This window comes from Pleurodeles waltl, chromosome 3_1 (assembly GCF_031143425.1).
Source record: "Pleurodeles waltl isolate 20211129_DDA chromosome 3_1, aPleWal1.hap1.20221129, whole genome shotgun sequence".
Lineage (NCBI taxonomy): Eukaryota > Metazoa > Chordata > Amphibia > Caudata > Salamandridae > Pleurodeles > Pleurodeles waltl.
The window spans coordinates 555,983,923-556,006,199 of NC_090440.1; the positions used below are offsets into that span (position 1 = coordinate 555,983,923).

The following is a 22,277-nucleotide window of genomic DNA, read 5'->3' on the forward strand; positions in this document are numbered from 1 at the left end:
CCTCACACATGATCAGCAAGTCATCTGCTACTTATCAAACAAGGCACTGCGCGTCTCCTGCCTGACCCCGTCCGGGGACAGCAGCCATTCCACAGGTCTGACAGCCAGAGAGGGAACGCCCTTGGAAGGGGAGCTGAAGATGCTACCGGCAAGGACAGCAGTCGCTGCAGGCCAGGACAGCCCTTCTTGGAGCATGGGAAAAATGGCGCCAGGGTGGGGAGGAAAGCAGTTCGCAGAAAGCGGCATTCCTCGAATAGCCTTGCTGCACAGTGCACAAGATGTGTTCTGCTGCCCGGGAGTGCCTGGCACCAGTCTTGAGTGACATACAGTACCTCAGTCTGTGTTCACATGCACTCGCTGAACGAGCTCTAAAGGATGGAGGGGTTAGCTGGCCAAGCTAAGACTTGAACACGTGGGCGGCAGCTCGAACATCCATGCCTACAGCAGGTGCCCGGACCCATCGAGTACTCCGATCGTCTCGGGATGCCAACGGTGGCAACTTCAGACTGCAGTCCCCATGATATAGGGTTCGTGGACTGTTTTTATTTGAAAGTATCCAGAACTGCTTTTTATTTCTGAAACTGACAACACAGGTTGGGTCACGATGTGTGAAGCACAGGTAACGCTGCTATTAGTAATATCAGAACAACATATGTTGGCCCTATAACTGGGATATTAATGCATGATTTTGCTTCAAACCACAGCATCCATATGCAAAACTTTTAAGACATTATCTGTCACCGATTCCATACACAATTAATGGGCTCCAATAATTGAAGCGTGAAATAGACTCCAAAAATATCTAGTTTACATAACACAAGATGTCTTGGAGCTTAACTGCATTGCCATCATTTAAGTGTTGCTTGGTACATGTGTAAATCTGTTAACAACAGATGGTGGATTGAGTTTCCTGTTCATTTGCGGTCTGCGTGACTGTGGTAAGTCACGTCTGTAGTCTGCATGCACCATATAGATGGTAACATGATAAATTTGTGAAGAACAGCATGGCCCTACAAACTTATATATGTGAAATGTTGGGCTCGGAAACACAGCTCAGCGAGACTCTAAACCCAGAAGGGTTAGACATTTCCCCAATTTAGTGGTAGATTACAAGACCTAGTAGGTCTTGTCGAGGAGTAAGTGACATGCTCGATATCCCCTGCACAATAAAGTACCAGTTTCAGTATCAAACCCCACTGAGTTGGCAAACAGTGGCAGCGGGGAGGACTAGGCACGCCACAAGAGGGCAGAACGTGGCAGCTTAACATCGTTCCAGACAAGACTAATGGGTGGGGTCCGGCCTCCGGATCCACAAAGGACTCCTGGGGCAGATGATGCAAGCAGAAATACCCAAGATTCTCAGATGGGGACATCTGCCACCCTCTGCTTTGAAAGAACTGTAACAAGCTCAACCAATGGCAAGGAAGTGAGGAGTCTGAAAAACAAATAAAGAACATGCAACTGGGAGCATGATGCAGCCCAGAAAAACAGAAGATGAGAATTTTGCAGGCTTGGTGGGTAGCAGAGCAGCCATGCAGCTAGAGAAAACATGAATAAACCAATAGGAAATAAAATAGGACGCAAAGACTAGAGCTAGGTAACCCCAGGACTAGAATCTGATCTTGGGACATGTTTTAAGTGGCCTGAAAGAGAAGCCAGTGTCCTAAACTCAGTTCTAATCAAAACAACGATGGGACAGGAAGGCTGGACAAGCAACAAAGAAAGCCGGTAAGAACTGCTTTAAAGCACTTTACTGTGGTTGAGTGCTGAAAGGTACATTACAAATACCTTTTAATTGGCACACACCCTCAAAAAGCTGATTAACACGACATGCCTGCTGGCCCTGAGCCCACATGCCTCAATCCAAGGACAGAAATAGCGTTGTGGGACATCCTTGGCCAGACTAGCATCTCCTGCAGGACGCAGGGAAAAGGCCACTGAGACAGTTCCAAGAGGGCTGAACTCTATGCAGATCCTAGTTAGGAAAGTTTGAGAGAATGCTCCATTGCCCACTTCTCAAAGGTGAATTCCGGGGGGGAAGGGGGAGTTCCTTAATGAAGGACGACTTATTTTTTTTTCCCCCCCAAACTGCACATCATTTACCTTCTAAAACCGCGGATGTCTTCTCACACAAACCTAATGCTGCATCCACAAGCAAACGTCCTCTGGAAACTTGATCGGAAAAGGCTTTTCTGAAAGGTTCCATAGGTTTTACTGGACAGGTACGGACGAAAGCTCAAGGAATGTGAACTTGTGCGCAGCTCATAAGAATTTGGAAAATTCAATAATAGTCCATTTGCAACAACATGTTCAATTGGAGGAGCTCGGAAAGGCTCTTATGGAACCATAAGATGGAAGGCTTCTGCGGCAGGAGAAAGCGATAGATTATTGGGTGCATTAAACAGTGCACCATAAGGGATGCACATCTTACTTCACTGTTTTGCTTACCAACACCATATGTGTGATGTAAATTACTCTCCTGTAAATATTTGACATGGTTTGTTGAGAAATTAATTCTGTAAAATAAATATGACCGCTTTAAAGCCCATAAGGAAAGATCATATTTTTGGGCACTGAATCACGAGAAGAAAAGGGAGATCGATAATAAGTCGTCCTCTGGCTTTAGCATTCAGTACATGACCACAGCGTGTCTGTCTGTATCAACCAAGTCTTCTTGGTGACAAACCCCAAGACTGTAGGGCTAAACACAGAATCTTTAGCTCCTCTAGTCCATGTTTATGCGTGCACTGCGAATCAGTGGGATTTCCGTACCAATAGTTATCCACAGGATCGGTGCTGTGAAGTCCTCCTTCCTTATGTTCAGCGAGTCCCACCAGGAGGGGCTTCATTAGGTGACGAGAAACACCTTCACAAGTGACCCTCACCTGCTCTCGTGGATTCAGAGGCAATCTGAAGTGGCCAAATCCGCCTTACTATGGTACCAGGAAGATATATGGTGCTATCTCGCCCACAGCTCTAAATAGGTTTTCAAAGCCAAGGATTCCGATTTTTATTCAGCATATCTATGGGTTTACAAGGAAACACAAAATTGCCTGGTATTACTGTCTATGGACCAACCAAACATGTAGGCCCATGACAGTTTTACAGAGCTCTGTTGCCAGTATCAGAATAAGCCAAGTAGGATCCGAAGAAAGAACAGGTCAGTTTAAGCAAGTATCAGTGTGTGGGTTGGACATTGGAAGCATTTCCAGGCAGGGAAAAAACGTAAAAGTTTGAGGAGACTTGCAGTGCTGCTTTTGTCTATGCAGGGACCACTTGGAAGTATCAATGGTAAGACTGCGAGTGCTCCCTTTGAGAAGGATACCGAGGACTTGTGAAATAAAAAGGAAGGAAAAGCCCTCGGGACATGTAAGTGGGTCAGGCGGAGGTCAATACATCTGGGTGTATACAACAGTTATGCTGATGGGATTAGAATTTGTCCAGGGGACCGCATGACCAAGGTTCATGAGCTCTGAGCTGAGGGTACAAGGATAGGCAGCTGCTGGATCTCTAGATAGCCCGGCAGGATCACAGGGGACTTTTAGTGTGGCTCGATGGCACTCTTCGCGTACGCAGGACCCAGACTGGTCGCAGCCCAAGCGGACACCACGTCAGTTTAGTGGCCACAGAGCTGATGAAACTAGGCCTGTGTGGGAGGAGTGTCACGAACAAAAACTGGTCACTCTGTGCTGCAGGGAGAGTTAGCTTGTCAGGCAGGAGACATTGTTCGAGAAAGTCTGCAGCCCTCCATCACCACAGATGTGTGATCTTCAATCCACGCTGTAGGACTTCACTGGTATCCTTGGGGTGTCTCGGACCCTCTTCCTTCAGGAAAGCACTTCCAGTTAACAGGGCGGTATTTTACCCCTGCTGGGACTTTGATTTGGGTGCGGGTAGTTAAGGTTGAGGACAGACCGCATGCAGCTCAGTTCTAGGATGCACCAGCAGCCCATGCAATTCCAGTTCAGTGACGCTACAGCTCATCTTCTCAGTTTGTGGTCGCTGGGCAGTGTCACAACGTTAAACAGGCAGTTCGCAAAGTTCAGATAGTTGGGTGCCAGCCAATCAGCTTGAAATGCAGCTTTGTAACCGTTTCACACTAATGTAAGCAGCAAAGTTAGCCTGGGCTGAATCACGTGTGTTACAAACCCATGAGCACCCGAAGTTGAGCTACGCTGGGCAGGAAGGTCTGTTTAGTCCTGGCCACCTCACAACAAATGCGCAGGAAGAAGTTACAAGACAGCAGAATTACAGAATGTGTTTTCGCCAAAGTTGGGAACAGCTACAGGGCTCTATGGTGAAGCAATACCAAGAAGGGAGGAGTGCCCCTGCTGAGGTGAGGCCGCCTTCTCTCACGGACACAGCCACCGTTTCGCCACATGTACAGCCCTATTCCCCTGGGCAGGTCTGGACCCACATTACGAAAGGCCCACACACTCAATGACAGCGACGTGAGGCTCGGTTACAGCCTTGACGTAGGGAATGGTAGAACTCTTCACTCTCTTGGACTGCAGACAGGCTGTACCCCCCAAAATTGTCGATTAACTTACACCACACATTACCAGTAATGGGTGCGAGGGTGGTTGTACCACAAGTAAAGACGCTAGTCCCATTCTGCCCCACCCCATGGCACTTGGTAGGGATATGTTCATTTAGCCATGGAGAGGGGGCTTTGTACGAGAAGACTTCATTTTTTTGTCGCTCTGTTTTGTGAAGGACTTAGAGATCCTGGTATGTCTGTGTGTCTCATGAATACCAGTTGCTAGGAGTGAATACGGATAGCTCCATCAGTTCAAAGTGTGTGCAGCCCCCTCTGAGGTACAAAGTACATATTTGTGAAAGCTCAGTCCTAGACTGCATGACATGGTGCACAAAGAGACTGTGGCACGGAGGGCTGAGCAAGGGCATGAGGTTGTGTGACTCAGGTGGGAGAGACATGCAATGAACTCCTGGAGGGAAGTGGCTTAGTCTAGTCTAAGCATCATGTCAGTCAAGGCAGCCCCTCTCCAGCATCTACCACCAGTGGAATGAAAGCTGACAACAGACGCAGAAAGAAACAAAAAGCAGGCATACAAACATGGAATTAAAAAGGGAAGTTGACAAAACAGAAATCGCAGGAACACCACTGAAGAAAGACAGGCGGTAGGCTCTCAACTTCATGTGCACCCTCCTGGCTGGCAACCCTACTTCTACAGAGGAGCAGCAGCATGGACATCAATTCACCAAAATGGAAAAGCACCCCCCCCCCAATATGGGGGAGCGCAGCCCCTTAGAGGTTGGGGCCGCCGTGGGCCAGACCCTCCGCACTAGTTGTGCGTCGGGCTGGCCAGGTACTTCCGCCCTCACACCTCGCGAGGTGTGGGGGCGGAAGTAGCTCGAGGAGTAAAATGTTGTGGCTACATTAGCCGATCCGGTCGGAACCACTGTGTGCCAGTGGGGGGGGGGCTACATAAGCACCCCCACCCCTCCCCCGAAAGGCTTGGCCTTCTTTGTGGCACGACAGAGCGTGTGACCGGATGGCTGCGTGTTGACCCACTCACCCTCTCCCTCTTTTTAGGTTGGAGAAGAAGTACTAAAGTGACCTGAAGCTACAGAGGGGTCCCCAAGGCAAGGGCCCCGGTATAACACCAGAGATAGGATCCTGAAGTCCTAGACCAACCTGCGGATGTACACACCATATTGGGGGTAGGGAGCCCAGATCACTGGGGTGGCCACGGGGCTCCTGCCCGCCCCGTTTACCCCTTGGCAGATTGGTGTTTGGAGAGGGGGCGGAACCCTGAGCATGTGGGAAAGGAACGGTGAAAGCAGGGGCACAGCCCCCCTATGGATACCGGTGAGGTTCAGATCACCTGTGTGGCCCAAAGGAGGTTCAGGACAGAAGGGATCCTGTCATAATTGATTTATGGTTACAGATGAAAATGTACGAATTCGGTTTTACTATGGTAGTTTTGCTGTGAAAAGTTTCTTGAAGTGATTTATGATAAATGTGTGTTTTGTAATTAACAAGGAAAATAAAATAAAAACTTCTTCCAACAAAATAAAGTGTCGGTCTGAGTATTCTGAGTATGACCGGTGTTGGGGTGAGGGCCTGCTGGGGTCTCAGAGATCTATGCCAGACATCACACACCCTTTGACCTCCACTTTCACTCAGATACACATACATATTCTCTCTCTCCCTCTCACACAGAAGCACACTCACTCACCTGCAAGCACGCATACAGCATCCATGTAAACGCTTTTTTACTTACTTCAGCTGCCATGAAAGGGCATATTCCTGAAAACTGGACTCAATTTTTATTACACTAATAGTGCATAATATATTGTTTTCCACTATTAGTGTAATAGAAATTGACAGAAAACAGAGTGGAGCCCCAACTGAAGACGATAAGGACCAGCTGCCACTGTGTCCCTGGCACTGAATTCGCCATCTCTGAGCCCCGGGGCAGAGGCAGTGACGTCTATGACACCTCCCCCCCCCCCCCCCCCCCAAGCAATAGTGGACGAGTCCGCCTTGTTCTCATCTTTAGTGGGAGACCAAGTGAAGGGCAACTGGCAGGTGCCCCACAACTCTGTCCCCCCCCGGGTGCGGTAGGCCCTTGTAAAAGGGAGGGCACAGGCTGAAAACGGGTCACACCTGCAGCCCCGCACTGCCCGGGCAGCACGACTCGCACTCCGTGGAGAGTTTGGGCCCCTGCTCCAGGCCCTCGCAGGGGCCACGCTGTGAGAGGGACAGGGGCGCCGCCTTCTCATTCCCACCTGAAGCTCAGAATCCCAGCACAACATCTGTTGCAGCAACGCTGCAACGGTTGCATCAGCGGGCCTCTGGGCGCTGGAAGGGATCACGCCGATTAGCAGGTAGTTCAGCTTCCGGGTAGGGTACGGCTTTGGCTGTTGATTTGTCTGGCGGGGAAATAATGTTCTGTGCTCGGCTCACTCAGAACGTCTTCCAATTAATTTACTGTCAGCCGGAGGGTATGAAGAGACCATACTTGTTTCATTTTGCCCATATAAAGTTCTAGAAGACTAGCAAGTGGGTGGGCCGCTTTCTGGCGTGGACAGAAAATGACAGCGACTGATTTTAAACAGAGCAATTTCCTTGCCTTTGGCTGTTCATGGTCGTGGTCGTGTAATCCTCTCTTGAATTCAGGAGCAGACTATTGCGCACTGCGGTGTGGGGGTAGGAATGGCCGTTTCCTTTATTCATTCATTCCACTTACTAAGGGTCTAAGGTCCCAGGTAGGCAAGGCGGGATTTTTGTTTATATTTGTAAAACAAATTTTAAAAAAAACTCATTATCTGTCCGTATGCAACCACGTGATCGCCTGTCCTTTAGTATGTGTGGGTAGAATATTTATTGTCACTTTGAGGCATCCGGTGTGCAGGAATAGCGATTCCCCACAAACGTTCTTGCATGTGCGGGATCCCCACGGCCTTTGCAGTTTCTGCCATCCGCTGGTCTCCCATGTGCCAGATGACAGGGCCAGGTCGGTGCTACTGGGGCTCACAAAGGACAAAAGAAACAGTCTCGCCGCCACAGGCGCCTTTCATGTCAACATCGGAGGCCTTTGCTTTCCTGATTTAAATGAAACTGTTCAGAGAAAAGCAAAGTCTACATTTCTCTTCTACCCTGAGCGGGGCGGAGAGCTGCAGCTGGCTCAGACAGTTGGAGGGAAACCCCAACCTGGGACCCCCACCCCCACGCTCCGTTACTGGCCCTTTCCTCTCGTTTTTATCCCTAACTCGGGCAGATTATTTTAACTCAACTTTGAATTCAGCCAAATGACTCAGGCAGATGGTCGCTGACCTCACAAACGGAGGCACACAGAGCCCAGGCCAGACCCGACCACAGTCATGCAATGAAGGGGTTCCGACTAATGCCTGCTACTCTGCAAGGACAGCGCTCAGTGTACCCAACGAGCTGTTTCCATTCATCTGCACGGAGCAAAACTTAGGATGCAGTTTAAAGTGGAGGAGGGACAGGTCGACTGAAAATGCATTTTTCCTCGATGGGCGTACAGAAACCTACAATAAATCAAGTAATGAAAAAGGAGCCAACAGGCACTAAACAATGTAAGAGTGTGAACCACTGGCAGGGAAACAGTTTATTGTGACTGAGGTGCTAGTGAGACCAGAGAGGGTGATGTGTTACTTTTAAGCCATCTCCCATTATAACCTAGTGCAGGTCTTACCAAATGCACTTAATAATCCCACAGGTACATTCCTAACATGTAAAATGGAATCTCATCGGTGCAGAAGGTGCACTATCAACAACACAGTCATATCGTCCCCCTGAGAGGCCATTTAAAGATATGCGAGCTGAAAACAACATGTAGGCTAGTCGAAGGCACACAAACGACGATGCCACTTATGCCAGACAAAAACAGCTGAAAACCACACCCAGTGCAGGCCAGGTAGATGTCATCATAGAGACGCCCCAGCCTGGGGCTAAAAGGAGAACAGAGAACAGAAAATGACTTGGATAGAGCCAGCTATTAAAAAATGCATGCCACAATACAGCAGTGCCATTATCTGAGCCTACGGTGAAAGGCACACCAAAAGGGACAGGGTAGGCACCCTCTGCAAGGAAGGTTTTTAAAGTGATCAAAAACCCTCCATGCAAGCCCGCCCCCAGCAGCCATTTTAGATCACAAACCGATGCCTCGGAAGTGGGGTGCGGGGCAGAGCAAGAGAATGAAATACAGAACTGTGAGTCTGTCTAGGAAGTTGTATAGAACACTGGGACCATGGACCTAGAAGATATTTTACTATAAAGTTAGACGTTTTTGGTGTAACTGGAGACCCATCCCTCAGTCGCCGTCGTTCTGGTTAAATCCAGGATGATGAACAAATCGGGATTTCTAATCGGGCACAAATTTTAAACTGATCCAAAGCATTTCCCAGCACAGTTACCTCCAGGTATTAGTTTAAGGAATTTGTGTGGAGGAGAAAGTGTCCAGAGAGATGAAAAATGTGTGGTATTACTGTGTAAGGAAACTGAACGCAGACATCATCCCTCGTCCTAATCAACAAGATTCTGAACACGGATTTAAGAGTAGCTGGTGGAAAACAACGCAAAGTGCGCACATTGGTTCATTCTCCTCACTTGGGTCCCTTTGTGACCTCCTTTCCCATTTACAAACCACACGAGTTCTGTCAGAGTGGCACTTGTGTACAGCAAGCTAGTCCTCGGGCACGGGGACCAAGCCAAAAGTGGCACAGAGGAGGTCACCACGAGGCCAGAGGTGGGAAAGTGATCATCTGAAAAGCCATCTCAAGAACCTGGGTTCTGTTGGAGCTGCTCGCTCGCCTTTGGGCTTGTTCCTGGACTAAGGTGTCAACTCTGCAGCTAAATGCTTCAGAGATCTGCCACGTAAAGTCTGTGTGCACGTGCATATTACACATGGAATAGGTCGGCCTCTTCTTTAATACCAGTGCAGCAGGTCCACATCCCCTCCATGTTCTTTGATGGGAAAGGGTCAGAGGGGCCAAAGGTGGAAACTACATGACCATGATGGAAATGTGCTGTGTAAATACATTCAACAGACCACGGTTACCTCCTAGTGCAGGTCTGAGAGCTCTGCACAGGATGGGCCTCTCCACCCGCTGAACCCGGCCATGGGCACCACCTAAGCAAGGACGCATGATGGCCTACTCCCTTGAGGTTAGACAGGAAAGTAAAATGATCTATTCAGTCAGTCTTTGAGAGTAAAACGAGCCTAACATGGCAACACCCTGGTTCACAACTCAGCCTTGAACTAGCAGCATCTCAGCGCCTTGGAACTCTCAGAGGCAGATTGGCCACTGACGTATGTCCCAGTCACATGCAGTTACACAATGATGGATCATAAATCTACATTCATAAACCATACTTTACAAAAACGGTCACCCCACGTTTACAGGCTTGCATTGCCTCTTTGCTAGCACTGGCTGTAAGCCGTAGGTCTCCTTCGGTCTGACACTGTCGCTGCAACAGAACCTTCTCTGCATGGGCAGTGGCCGTGAAAATGGTCGCGCGCACCGCAGAAGACTGAATAGCAAAAATTTGGCAGGGAAGAGTGCAGGGTGAAAACGCTTTATGAAAATGAATGTGAATTCTACACAGAGGCCTTTTCATCACACTCCAGTCACTATACAATTAACTTCTCCTTGCCTATCTTTGGTTTTGTGATGAGTACTAGATACCACGGTGGTCCTACGTTTGGAGTGCTACATGCGCCCCCCCCCCCCATCATGTGGTTGACAATGCTGACTGTTCTACTGCTACTAAACCAACATCACACCCTTGAAGGAACTGTTCCACAGCCTGTGGTTTGAGACATTCAACTGCATCTCATCCCACGGAGCTGGACAAGATGTCTACAATGACAACATTACAGCTTATCATGTGCCCGAGAGCATAGTTTGGGAAAGGGTCCCTTATTAAGTTCGCCACTAAGACATTGCAATCGCCATATGTGTTTAAAGTTTCAATGAATGATGTGATTATTCTCGATTCCTGCTCAGGTCTAGTAGAAGGATACTGGTTAAGCAAACTTCTGATTGATTTGTATGTTTGAAGCAGACCTTATGGCTGATCCTACCCAGTCGGATTAGTTCATGGCCTTAAGAGACACGACTGCTGCACCCCGGTTCTCCCTGGTATTACACTGGATGCCCCCATATCTTTCGCCAATACTTCACTCCACCCAAGCGTGGTTCAGGGGTCCCCAGCCTCTCAGACCTCGACGCCCCTCGTTCACGGGATGAAGGCCCATTCCAAAGTTTGGATTTCTTGCTTCCCCAATCGGTTCAATGCCCCTTTAGGGTCAATGCCCGCTGTCTCCCATCAACCAACGATCCCATCTCGAGTACATGGAGCCCGCTCCTCTCTCAATGTGGCGCCCAACCCCCCCTTCCTTCTCAGCGTGACTGCCCCCTCAAATACCGTTTATGAACCGATGCCCAGCAGCTTTAGGGTTTAAGCTCTCCCTCTGGGGTGATGACACCCCCACCACACACAATACCAGGTAGTTGCATCCAGCACACACAGCTACACACCTCAAGGTACAGCGCGACTCTTACCGGGTGTCGGCCCTGCGGATACATCCTGGAGGAGCCTTTGGTGGGAGGGGGCGGGGGAGGACCCCCGGTGTTTGAAACACAAACAACTCTCTAGTAATCCTTGAATAAACAGCGACGAGGGCGGCGAGGCAGCGCCAACAAAGGCCTCCTCCGAACAAGGCGGCATCAACAAGCCAACACCAGGCAAAGGGGAGGTGGGGGTCCTCGCTGACTCCCCCTTGGGGGTCTCACCCCACCGAGGGGGGCGCAGTCTGCTTCAATCCGCACGAGGCTCCTTCACGCGGTGGGTCTGTCACCTGTGGGAGCTTCACACCTCCATGGTGGGGTTTCCTCTCCTTCCCCCCGGCGGGGGGGGCTCTCCTGGAGTGACCCCCGTTACCCTGCCATCAGGGCTGCTGCACTCCTCGGAGAGTAGAGCTCCTGTAATCATTTTCCATCCTGTGCGGGGACAAGTGAAAGGTTTCACCCCTTCATGCCTCCAAGAGGCAGGGGGCTCAACTCCTGGGGGCTCCCTCGGTCCCTTCTGCAGGGGGCAGGAGCACCCCCTCTGCAATGGAGGGTCCCAGGCGCGGGTATTAATCCAAGAACAGGATCTCCTTCGCCTCTCGAGCGGTTCCACTGGTCATAAAGAAGTCCCGGTAACCCTCCAGGAAAAAGGGGGTACACTCCTCCTTCAACGGCGGGGGATGGGCTCCGAGATCAAAACCGGAGGTGCCACACCTTCAGAATCCAAGTTGCCTGGGGAAAGGTGTCCTCATCGTCGAACAGGGGCCGTCCGGACTCGTGCTACGCTGCCCTCCGGATCCTGGTCTATAGCGCTCCGCCACCACGGTCCGATCGCCTCCAAATACGGAGCTATCTGAGTTTCTCCCCTTGCTGCCGCCCCGCCTGCTCTGTAACCAAACGACCAACCAGCGCCAGCAGACTAGAAGGCTGTCTGACGCCAGCCAATGAGTAGCCAGGGGCCCCACGTGGGGCTGACCTCCTGGCGGTCAGAGCAGGGATACGCGTGACGTCACAATGCCAGGTTGTGTTCTAAAGTCTTCAAAAAAAAAAAAAAAAGATTTCCTGAATCATCACGTGCTGTAAATTAAAGGAGCAGAAACAGGAGCAGAAAGAACAGAGCAGAAGCAGCAGCAGAGTAGGCTATAGGGGAGCACAAAACAATAAACTTGAAACAGCCGCAGAGGAGCAGAAACAGCAGTAAAGGCCGACAGAGAGCCTTAACTGCAGCAGATCTACAGAAACCAGAAACACCAGCGGAGGTGCGGAGGTGCACAAGTCGCAGCAACACAGTAGAATACATCACGAAGGCCAGAATATGAGAAGCAGAAACAACGACAAACGGTCAGGACTAACACAGAAACACCAACAATAAGCACTGGCATAGCCAACAGGTCTGGCTTATGAATAAAATAGGTTTTGTGTCATTAATGGGTTTAGGCACTCAATAACTCCTTCTACATGCTCTGTCACTCATCTTTGCACTCATGCATCAATTCATTCATTCACTCAATCCTGTAGTTACCCTCTGACACAACTGCAAATAAAAACACACACAAACTTAAAAACATTTAGAGAATTAAAATAATACAAGTAGACAAAAGAAAACATGCTGCAGTCTAAACACAGCAGGAATATGCTTGGAAAAAAACTTGATATAGCAGCAGGTGTCTGTCTTGCAGATTTAATGTACATAATCTATTGTTGTTTTAAAGTTCATGGCCACCACGTGTAGAACCAAACTGTTGGCCATATGGTAAAACAATGATACACTATGGACAACAGACTTCCATTATGGCCACCTGATGTGAAATGAGCAACAAGCAAGCAACCCATTAGCAAAGCCTGAAGAACTATAGCATTGTCTCACGATACATTACAATAAAAACAGGAGAAGCAAAGAAATAAAAGGAGAAATATAAAATTAGACCCTTTTAAACTAAAGAACTGGCCAATCAGCCTTGACACTGGAGGTCACTCATTTTCAGGTGGATGAATACGTGATAAAAAATTGAATAATTCACAGGAGAAGAGAGCCAATGACTGATGGGGACTGAACTATTACCCCATGCAGTACACTGTCCTGGATGGAAGCAGAGTGTAAATGACACTCAGTTACTCTAATGAAATAACACAACTGGCCCAAAGTCCCCAATAACTCTATGTGGATATATATTTATACACATAGGTGTAAGTATTAATTAAAGAATCACTTTATTACAAGATACTGGCAGACAACTAAGAAAATATTCTATCTAGAGTTATTACAGTGCAATTGCCCCCCACCCCCAGGGTTTGTCAGGGGTGGTAACCAACTCCAAAATCCTTTCTCAAGTTATCTGTGACATTTGATGTAAAAAATACATATCCACAGGCTTTACTACAGAAAAATAACAAACCACCCTTAAATGCCTATTGACTTTAATATGCTTTCCACAACAAATATGTCAGGTCTACTTTTTTTATCAGAACTTTTCCTAATTAACATATCAGACATAAAGCTTCAGAAATATTTTTCCCTAGTGCACTAATGAGGCCTTTAGCTATTACTGGCTTGTCATCATAACCAACTGAGCCCTCCTGTATGGAGCTTTTACCTTTCCCACGAGGCAACCACCAGGCATACAGTTATAAAATTACACGGCATACAAAATTACAGCTGGCAAAGCAAAATACCTTCTCTCCTATGAGGCCCTAAAAACAATTCTGACACTGCAAATCTTCTACACCCACAGTTTGTTAGATGGGGTCACAGCAGTAAAACCCTTGTCTGGTACAATAATCAGTTAGATTTTATGTAACAAAATATCTATGTGTAGGCTTTAATGCAGAGTAATAACAACCTACTCATGAATGCCTTTTGTTTTTAACATATGCTTTTCTCAGTCAATATACCAGGCCTACTGCCTTTATCGTAACATTTCATAACAAATAATCAGGCCAATAGCCTTTAACATTGGCTTGTCACCATAACCAACTCAAGACTACAATACTGAGCATAAGCTTTCCAGAAAGGCAACTATCACGCATATAGTCATAAAAGTATAAATGTGTACTAGATTACAGATATCAAAGCAAAACAGATCTTTACAAAGAAAGCCTAAGTATTATTGTAGTGCATAGCTTCTATCTTCATGGTTTGCTCGGGTGGTTCACCAACACCAAAACCCTCGACTACTACATTTATCAGTTAAATTCCATGTAACAAAACACCTGCCTACTGGCTTTAGCACAGTGTAATAGCCAGTGCTGAATTAGGACAGTGCTTGCCGGTGGGGGCCACCAGCACTTATGTTTGTGGACCAGCACTTATTTCTCCGCACCAGATATTTACCAAGAGCAAGCAAGGTAAAAACATACAAATAGGAAAGATAGTGGAAGAGAAAGACAGAAAAATCATGACAGAGGGAGAAAGCAGGCACGTGTAAGAGTGAGATAAAGGCACCAGGTGTGTCTGGTGGTGAATTAAAGAAGCCTGAGGTGGATTCCAGACTACACTGCCATGGTATTTGACACACTAATGTTTACTTGCATGGACCGCGGGCTTCTGAGCAGAGCTTCAGACACCAGCGCTCTTTCTTTTACAAATTAAGCACTGATAATTACAGTCCATTCTTAAAAGGCTAGTTAGTGTCTTTAATACATGTTTTTTTTCAATATGTGGGTCAGGTCTACTGGTTTTGTTATAACATTCATAATAAACAGATCAAACTAATGACATCCAACATGACTTTTCCCAATGAACTGATGAACCCTTTACCATTAGCTTTACATCTTACCCAACTCCGGCCTATTCAAGTGCCTGTAAACTGGCAGAAATCATGTATATAGTTACAGAATTACAAATTTGTAGACAAATACAGCTTGCAAAACAATATCCAACACTTCTTAACAGAGTGTAAAAAGAGAATTATAGTGAAAACCTTCAGGGTTTGTTGGAGTCGTTAGCAAAGCAAAAAAACTCTTGCTTACAATGGTAAATTTGTGAAATTACATGAAAATATAAAATACCTGTCAGTAGCCTGTAACACAATTTTGGTAATAACAAACTGCTAAATGTATACTGGATTTAACAAATGTTTTTCACAATGAATAAGCTCTACCAACTGGCTTTGTCATAACATTTCATAATACGCAGACAAAACCTAAGGCATCAGACATTACATTTACCAGTGCACCAATCAGGCCTATATAGCTTGTCACCATAACTAATTCAGGCCTACTTCAAGTGTAAACATTTTCAAAAGGCAACCAGCAGACACACCCATAAAATTAGAAAGGCACACAAAACTACAGTTGGTTATGTAAAATATTCTCTCTCCTAAGAGGGCCTCGCAAGGGTTCTTGCAAAGCAAACCTTTAATATCCATGTTTGTCAAATGGGGTAAGCAACACCAAAACCCTTGCCTACCATGGTAATCTGTTTGTATAAACATGCCTATCTGGAGGCCTTAATATAGCGTAATAACAATCCACACCTAAATGCTTATTGACATTAATGTACAGTTTTCATAAAAAAATACATTAGCACTACTGCCTTTATCATAGCATTTCATTCTAAACAGATCTGGCCTATAGCCATGATCATTGGCTTGCCACCATAACTTAGGCCTGATGTATCGAGGATAAGTTTTGCCGCATGTCAGAAAGTGCAATACAAGCAGCCTTCTTAGTGGAAGCACACACATCCGGCCTAATCTAATACTGTATTCATGGGAACCAAAGTATGTAGAGCTTAAGCCTTGCTCACAGTAGAATTCTGAGCTTTCTTGTTGATCACACAAGGTCAGGCGACAGCTGCACTGTTAAGCCAGACCTATGCACCCATGTATATTAGTGTAGTCGTGGGCACCCTACACCTCCCTGAAATACAAAGCTGCACTCTGAAGTGTAAAGTTAATGAAAGAAGGGGAGGGCGCTAAGACTGCAATACATTCCTTGTGACTGCCCTTACATTTGTGCTGCTGCCAGAAAAAAACAAACACTGCATATTATCTAGGTACCCAAGACGCTTTGACAACATTACAGTGCCATGTGTGTGCCCCGAAAGTTCAAGCTCTGGCAGTTGGATAAATAAACAAAATAATAATTGCAGTGCGAGGGAAATAACTTTTTCTGTAGAAGCACAGAGCTTCTGCCAAATCATAAAGTGCTTCTGGCTACAAGTATGTGGGTGGTACCAAAGTACCTTGCTGTAGTACTCTTGAAACATACTTTTCAGTTGATCGCATTATGTCTGGTGACAGTTGCACTGTCAAGCTGGACCTAAAAACAAAGCAACAGATGAGAAGAAAAGCAACAGAGTCCATGGCACATAGCTGTCAAGGTCACACGTTACATCTGACACCAGGCCTCGTTTGTTAGCCAATAGAGTGTGCATTGTGGGTCTTGTAGTTCCATTGAGATTGTGGACCTAAACATACCTGCAAACAAATGTACTTTCATCTTAAAAGCTAGAACTGGCAGAAGGTGTCCTGCATTACTTAGGTCCACTTGGCAACTATTCGTTGGAGCTGAGTCAACAGAATAGCAGAGGAACAACAACAGAGCAAAACAGGAGTGAATACAGAAGAGGAAGTAAAGTAAGAAAGTGCATAGGAGCATAAACCGCAACATAGGGATAAAGAATTTACAGAACATAAGACAAAAAAAGGAAGGGGGTAGAAAGTGAAAGCAGAAGAGCAGCAAATCCCGGTGAGCAGGCAGAAGGAGGTGTGAAGGAAAGTTGCTAAGTTGCAATTGCCAAACAGCAAAAACTGATGGTTAACAGCATATGATGCATTCTTTCAGACACTCTTGGCTTTTGTGAAGTTGCAGGTGTTGAACAGGGGCTATGAGACCTGGGTTGGCTCCAAGGTAATGAGACATGAGTGGGTCCCAACTTTAATAGTTGGGTTCCTTTACTTTTGGTGTCCTCGGGCCTCCTTCCTTCCGGCCCCATACTTAATATGAAGGGGACCTCTTTAGCATGTGACTGTCAGGGTAACGTGGTAATGAAGTCCAAAACTTAGGGAGGGAGTATAGGTAAAACACAAAACTCCGCATACACAGTATTATCACTCCATATTAAGTTAGTGCTTTTACTCTGAAGAGACAAAGTACTTTCGTATTCCGCATAGCTAAACACTTCACATAAAATATTGACAAATGCTATGAACACCGGATGCCTGTAGCTCTTCCCTGACCAGAGATCTGTTTAAAAGGTATTTATGCTGTTAACACTACCACATAGTTTCTTGTAGGCCTTCCTATTGTTCTTGTTCAATTTTAAATATTGTAGAGCACCCCTCCGAGGCTTCCCTATGGAGTTTGTCACACAGCTAATTTAGTTCCGTGGTGCTCACAGGTACATTAAGATTTGGACATTCTCCACCATCCCTTACAACAGTGCTTAATTTGTAAATAAAAATGTGCCGGTGCTCAGAGCCCTCCTCTTAAACACGTGGCTTCTGCAATTAAATGTGCGAGCACGGAATACTGAGGCAGCGTAAACCCGAAGCCATCTTGAGCCTCTTTAATCCATTTACAGCCACTCCTTGCCCCTTCAATTCACTCTTGCAGATTTCTAATTTCTCCCTTTGTGATGCTTTATCATTTTTCTCTTCCTCCCTCTTTCTAATATGTGTCTTTTGACCACAGTAAATGCTTGAGTGCCGGCTCTAAAAAAATAAGTGTCAGCAATAAAAAATAAATGCCGGTAGCTCGCACCGGAAACCACCAGCTTAAGTTAAGCCCTGCCTCACAATCCACTTCAGGCATTACATTTCTTCATTGCTCTCTGACAGCTCCTTTAGTTAAAGAGCAACATGTAATACAAGGGGCAGCTGACTCAGGGTGAGACTTTAAAGTAGAAGGACGTTGGGGAATGGCATCATTTCTAAGAAGGGAAATCTCTTCTTAAGGCCTATTTAGGCCTTGTCAGTGAGGTACAGCTTCTGGTTTCTGTGGCACAGTTAGATTTACTTCACTGATAAGGCCTAAGTAGGCCAGAATTGGTCTAGGGTTGCTTGTGTTCCTGTCAGGAGGGGACCAGGCCTGACGGTTTAGGCTCGACTGTTCTTTTGGGAGAGGTCAAGACAGATTTGCAAAAGGCTGGTCACTGTCAAGTGTGACATATTGAGTGAAAAATTATGGACTTGGATGCAGCCCTAAGCAATCATCACTGGTTGAAATAGAGTCAAGCGTTCCTTCTATCAGCTTGTTTTTGTTGCACCAATTGGATTGTTGTCCACTCAAGGGCATTAGCAGTAGAATTAGCTACCTACTCCAGTACTTTAGCCATAAGACGAATCTCATAGACAATCTCTTTTTTTTACTTTTGCTCAAGGCAGGAGGACCTGTGATGAAATGTCTGATAGCATATACAGCATATGCAGGGTAGCAAGAGCCAGACCAATCTTTGGGTAGCCACAATAATATAATACTTTATAACTTAATAAGAGGCTGTCTTTGTGAGATACACCAAAGATCACAGAACTATAAGCAATTTCTTTATTGCTTTATGGTGTGGTCCCTCTTTTCTCACTTAGGGATCACTTTTTTCAACTATCACTCTTTGTTTATTTTCCTAAAGTATGATTATAAAAATGATTCACCATTATATGCTGATGCAGCATCCAAAGCATTAAAAACACGTTTTTCACATATGTGTTGGTACTGCATTCAGTGGATTTTTTTTAAAGGTTCTAGACAGATGATTTTCATCTTCATTTAAGTTTTTTTTTGTATGAGTTAACCAGTAGCAAGATTTTTCTGCTATAATATTTAAATTGATTGAAAATGAGTTTCACGTGGATATGTATTTTGTGATAATTATACCCCGGTTCACGTGGACATTCTGGGTTGCTCTTGTATTTGTTTAGTCTCTGTTGAGCAGTGGTCTCTAAACTTTTTTATGCAGCGGCCCCCAGTTGAAAAATAAAAAAATCATTCCCCCCTCCCCACAGAATTTTCACAATTATTTTATAAAGATGGCAATGTTTAAATATGTCTAGACCTATTTAAACATTGCACTTAAGTACTGTTGCCTTTTTAAAAATGCAATAACATGCTTCTGCTTAAGGCCTGTTATCTGTATAATGCTACTTTTGACCAGAGTCTAGTGACCCCCCCGGGGTCACTTGAGGCCCCCCTAGGGGGGCCCACCCCCCAGTTTGAAGACCTCTGCTGTTGAGCAAGGGCACAGTCATGTCATCAAGTGTAATACGAGTGGTATAATTATTGCATTCAGAGATAAAGCGTCCATGCAGGTATAGATCAGCACATTGTTCCTCTCATTTGGAATAGAATCATAACAGTGGTGTAACAAAGGCCCCCGCAGGCCCTGCCGTGTGGGGGTAGTGGCCTCAGCACAGCACCTGATCTGAGTGAATCCGGAAGGGGGCCCCTTTCATGTTTATTGCGGGGGCCTCCAGTTTCGTTACACCCCCGAATCTTAAGCTCACCGATTCACTGACCACCGGAAGCACAGCCAGCACGGTGCAACGTGTAGGTCCTGCTTGTACTGGAGAGGTGGTCCTGGACCAGCACCAATGTGTTGTCTTTGTATACAGAATGCTTGCTGCAGAAGTGTGCAGTGTGTCTAGTCCATTTTACTTCTCCCAGTCCTCAGCCCGTTGTTGACTGTGTTTAGGTGGGGTCTACACTCTGAGCACCCCTCTATCCTCTATGAAGATGCACACGAAGAGAACTCAGTAAGACAGATTGGCCATTACATTGAATTCTAGAGCATTAGAAACCTAGCTCTTCCATTAGTTCATTATGAAACCAGCTACTCCCAAAAAAGGTAGCTATCCGTATGGAGATTTGTCTGATCTCAAATGTTTCTGCAACATTTCATGCTCATGACCAGGTTCCGTGCACTATGTTTCGAGATGGCCTATAAGAGAAAAACTGTAATACACGTCATTGACTGTAAAGTAGTTGTGACCTTCTGCTCTCCCACTTTAAGCTACTCCTTTTTCAACCCTCTTGTTTACATCTTAAAAGGTTGGTGTATTCAAGAGTTGATGAAAACATCTGCTCATATTACACAGTTAGTTGTTATGTATCCCATACTTGTATCTATATATTAATACTACTCAACATGGGTAGTAAAGTATCTTTCTTTATTGTTTACTATGCCTTTGCTATGCTACTGTGGTTTACAGCCTAAATATATAGACCTGGATAAATAAGCTGAGCGCCTGAAACCATTACTTTGGAGAGAGAATCCCTGATGACGTTGATGTAAGGCTTCCCGTGCCTTTCAGCAAGAACCTACCTGAGATGAAGTTCATCTTCTGAACGCCCAATCAAAGTGCTTTCCAGCCTTTATTTAGTTCTTGTCTGTAGATTAGAAGTACCAACCAGACAAAAGGGGTATCAACCGCAACTCTGAGGAAAGCCAGAGATTTCACCAAAGAATGGTGCGGAGGTGGTAAAAACCAGGAAAAGACAAATAATAGTGAAGTTCACCTAGACCTCAAAAAAGAGTAGGTCAACATTCCAAGCAGTGAACATGCCTGGCAGGCATGCACTTCCCACACGTCCAGCAAAAACCTCTCTTGTGACCTCCACTAAATATTAATGAAGTCCTATAACGGATGGCCTCTGTCCCAGAAACTGGTAATGGCAAACAGTAGGCATTCCAGTATGTGAATACCAAAGTCCCTTCTCACCATGCAGCTTCTTCAACAAGCTGTGAGGTTGCAGCTGTGGCCCTTGGACATTATGAAAACCTGATTCTATGACACCAGGGCTGTAGTCCAGCCTCACCAGATGCCCAAGAAAACTTCAGTATTCTGTGTTTGGGTTGGTTCTGAAAAGTGTATTTATGAAAAAGCTGTGATCACAAAACTCAGACTGCACTTGACAAGAAAAGCACCCCAAGAACAGTGTGGTATGCATATTCATGGTAGTTATTGGACAATTCTGGAATTGAGTCACAGGACTAAAGGTTAGTTACTCTAGAGAGCAACTGCAGGAATGAGATAATAAAAAACAGTAAATCCAGGAGCAAGTGTCCTTGAAATATATCTAAGCTTACTTGAAGCATGGCGACTCATTAGTCTACATATACATAGTAATTTTTGAAAATTCACATGAAAGATGCCCAATAAAACCCTATCTTGCTGTGAGGCAAGGGCTTCCGAATGCCTTAGGGTGGCCTAGTAAAAGATGGCAACCGCATGTTATATGATAAGGCTTCAGCACAAATTTTGCCAAGGTCTTCTAATCCTGACTGCAAAGGTCAAGCCCAAAGAGCTTAGAACGAGATGGAAAAACCACTATGGTGCTTGAGACACTGGCAATTTTGGTTCCCCTAAAGCGCCATGTGATGCAAGAGCTGTGAGACACAAAAAGCATACTGTTTGAATATAGCTAAGGACCATTTTCATTTGTCAGGTACCACCATGAAAATCTCAGCTGCTATCACTGCAACGTATTCAAACTTTCATAGAAACAGTGATTCCAATTATTGCTTTTTCGAAGAGACATTGTTGCATTTACAGCCACGTTTAGTGTGTTTATTTCCTTTCCTGTTACATTTATAGAGACGTTGTATCCTGTCACGGACTTAAGTGGAGGGTGGAACTGTCAGCTTCGCACTGCCTAACCATGCTGTGTGGTAGGACAGGAGCTCTCTCAAGGAATGCCAGGCAAGAGAAGTGGAGAACTACAATGGTTCTGTGGTTAAGGGCGAGTGTTTCCATTAGACCAGGTAACCGATGGGCTTCTCACTTGCATTTGAAGACAGCACTGCTGGTTGGGTGTCGAACCATAGCTCGGCTTGTCTAGCCAGGCTGAGCAGTCATGGTTTTTAGGCTAGTTTCTTTCTACCTTAGAGATGATTTCCAAATATCTGGCAGTTTAGGAAGGCAGGTGAAGGCAGGCAGATGAGGGTCCTGCAGAGATCATTTCTGACCTTGGTTCCAACTAAAAGTTCTTACTTAGGAAAGGCACTTGACAGATCCCAAGGGTCATCTGGAGTGCTGCCTGAAGATCACCACAATCTTCTCTGTCTTGAGACCCACAAACCATGAATCACTGCTAATAGACTGAAAATTGCTGGCAACTAAGCAAGAAGTATTTTCATGGGTTTTTTCCTGGGTAGACTTGGAGCGAGCAGGTTGAGGTATTTTAGAGTTTCCAGAGTGGTTTCAGGTGGAGAAAAGGAACTTTTTATAAGGATATGTGGGATACCTTGTATAGGCTTTGATGATAGGGTCACT

General features: G+C 45.9%; 1 protein-coding gene across 7 annotated transcripts in view; it reads right to left on the reverse strand.

Moving 5' to 3' along the window:
• TLE3 (TLE family member 3, transcriptional corepressor) overlaps positions 1-11,228 on the reverse strand; it is a 103,353-nt gene extending 92,125 nt beyond the window's left edge. For all 7 annotated transcript variants that reach the window (XM_069222945.1, XM_069222943.1, XM_069222942.1 and 4 more), the window contains exon 1: positions 11,062-11,228. In XM_069222945.1, the coding sequence (XP_069079046.1) occupies positions 11,062-11,085 (24 nt within the window). In that variant the 5' untranslated portion in view covers positions 11,086-11,228. The remainder of the gene's footprint in view (positions 1-11,061) is intronic.
• Between the last annotated feature and the right edge of the window lie 11,049 nt (positions 11,229-22,277).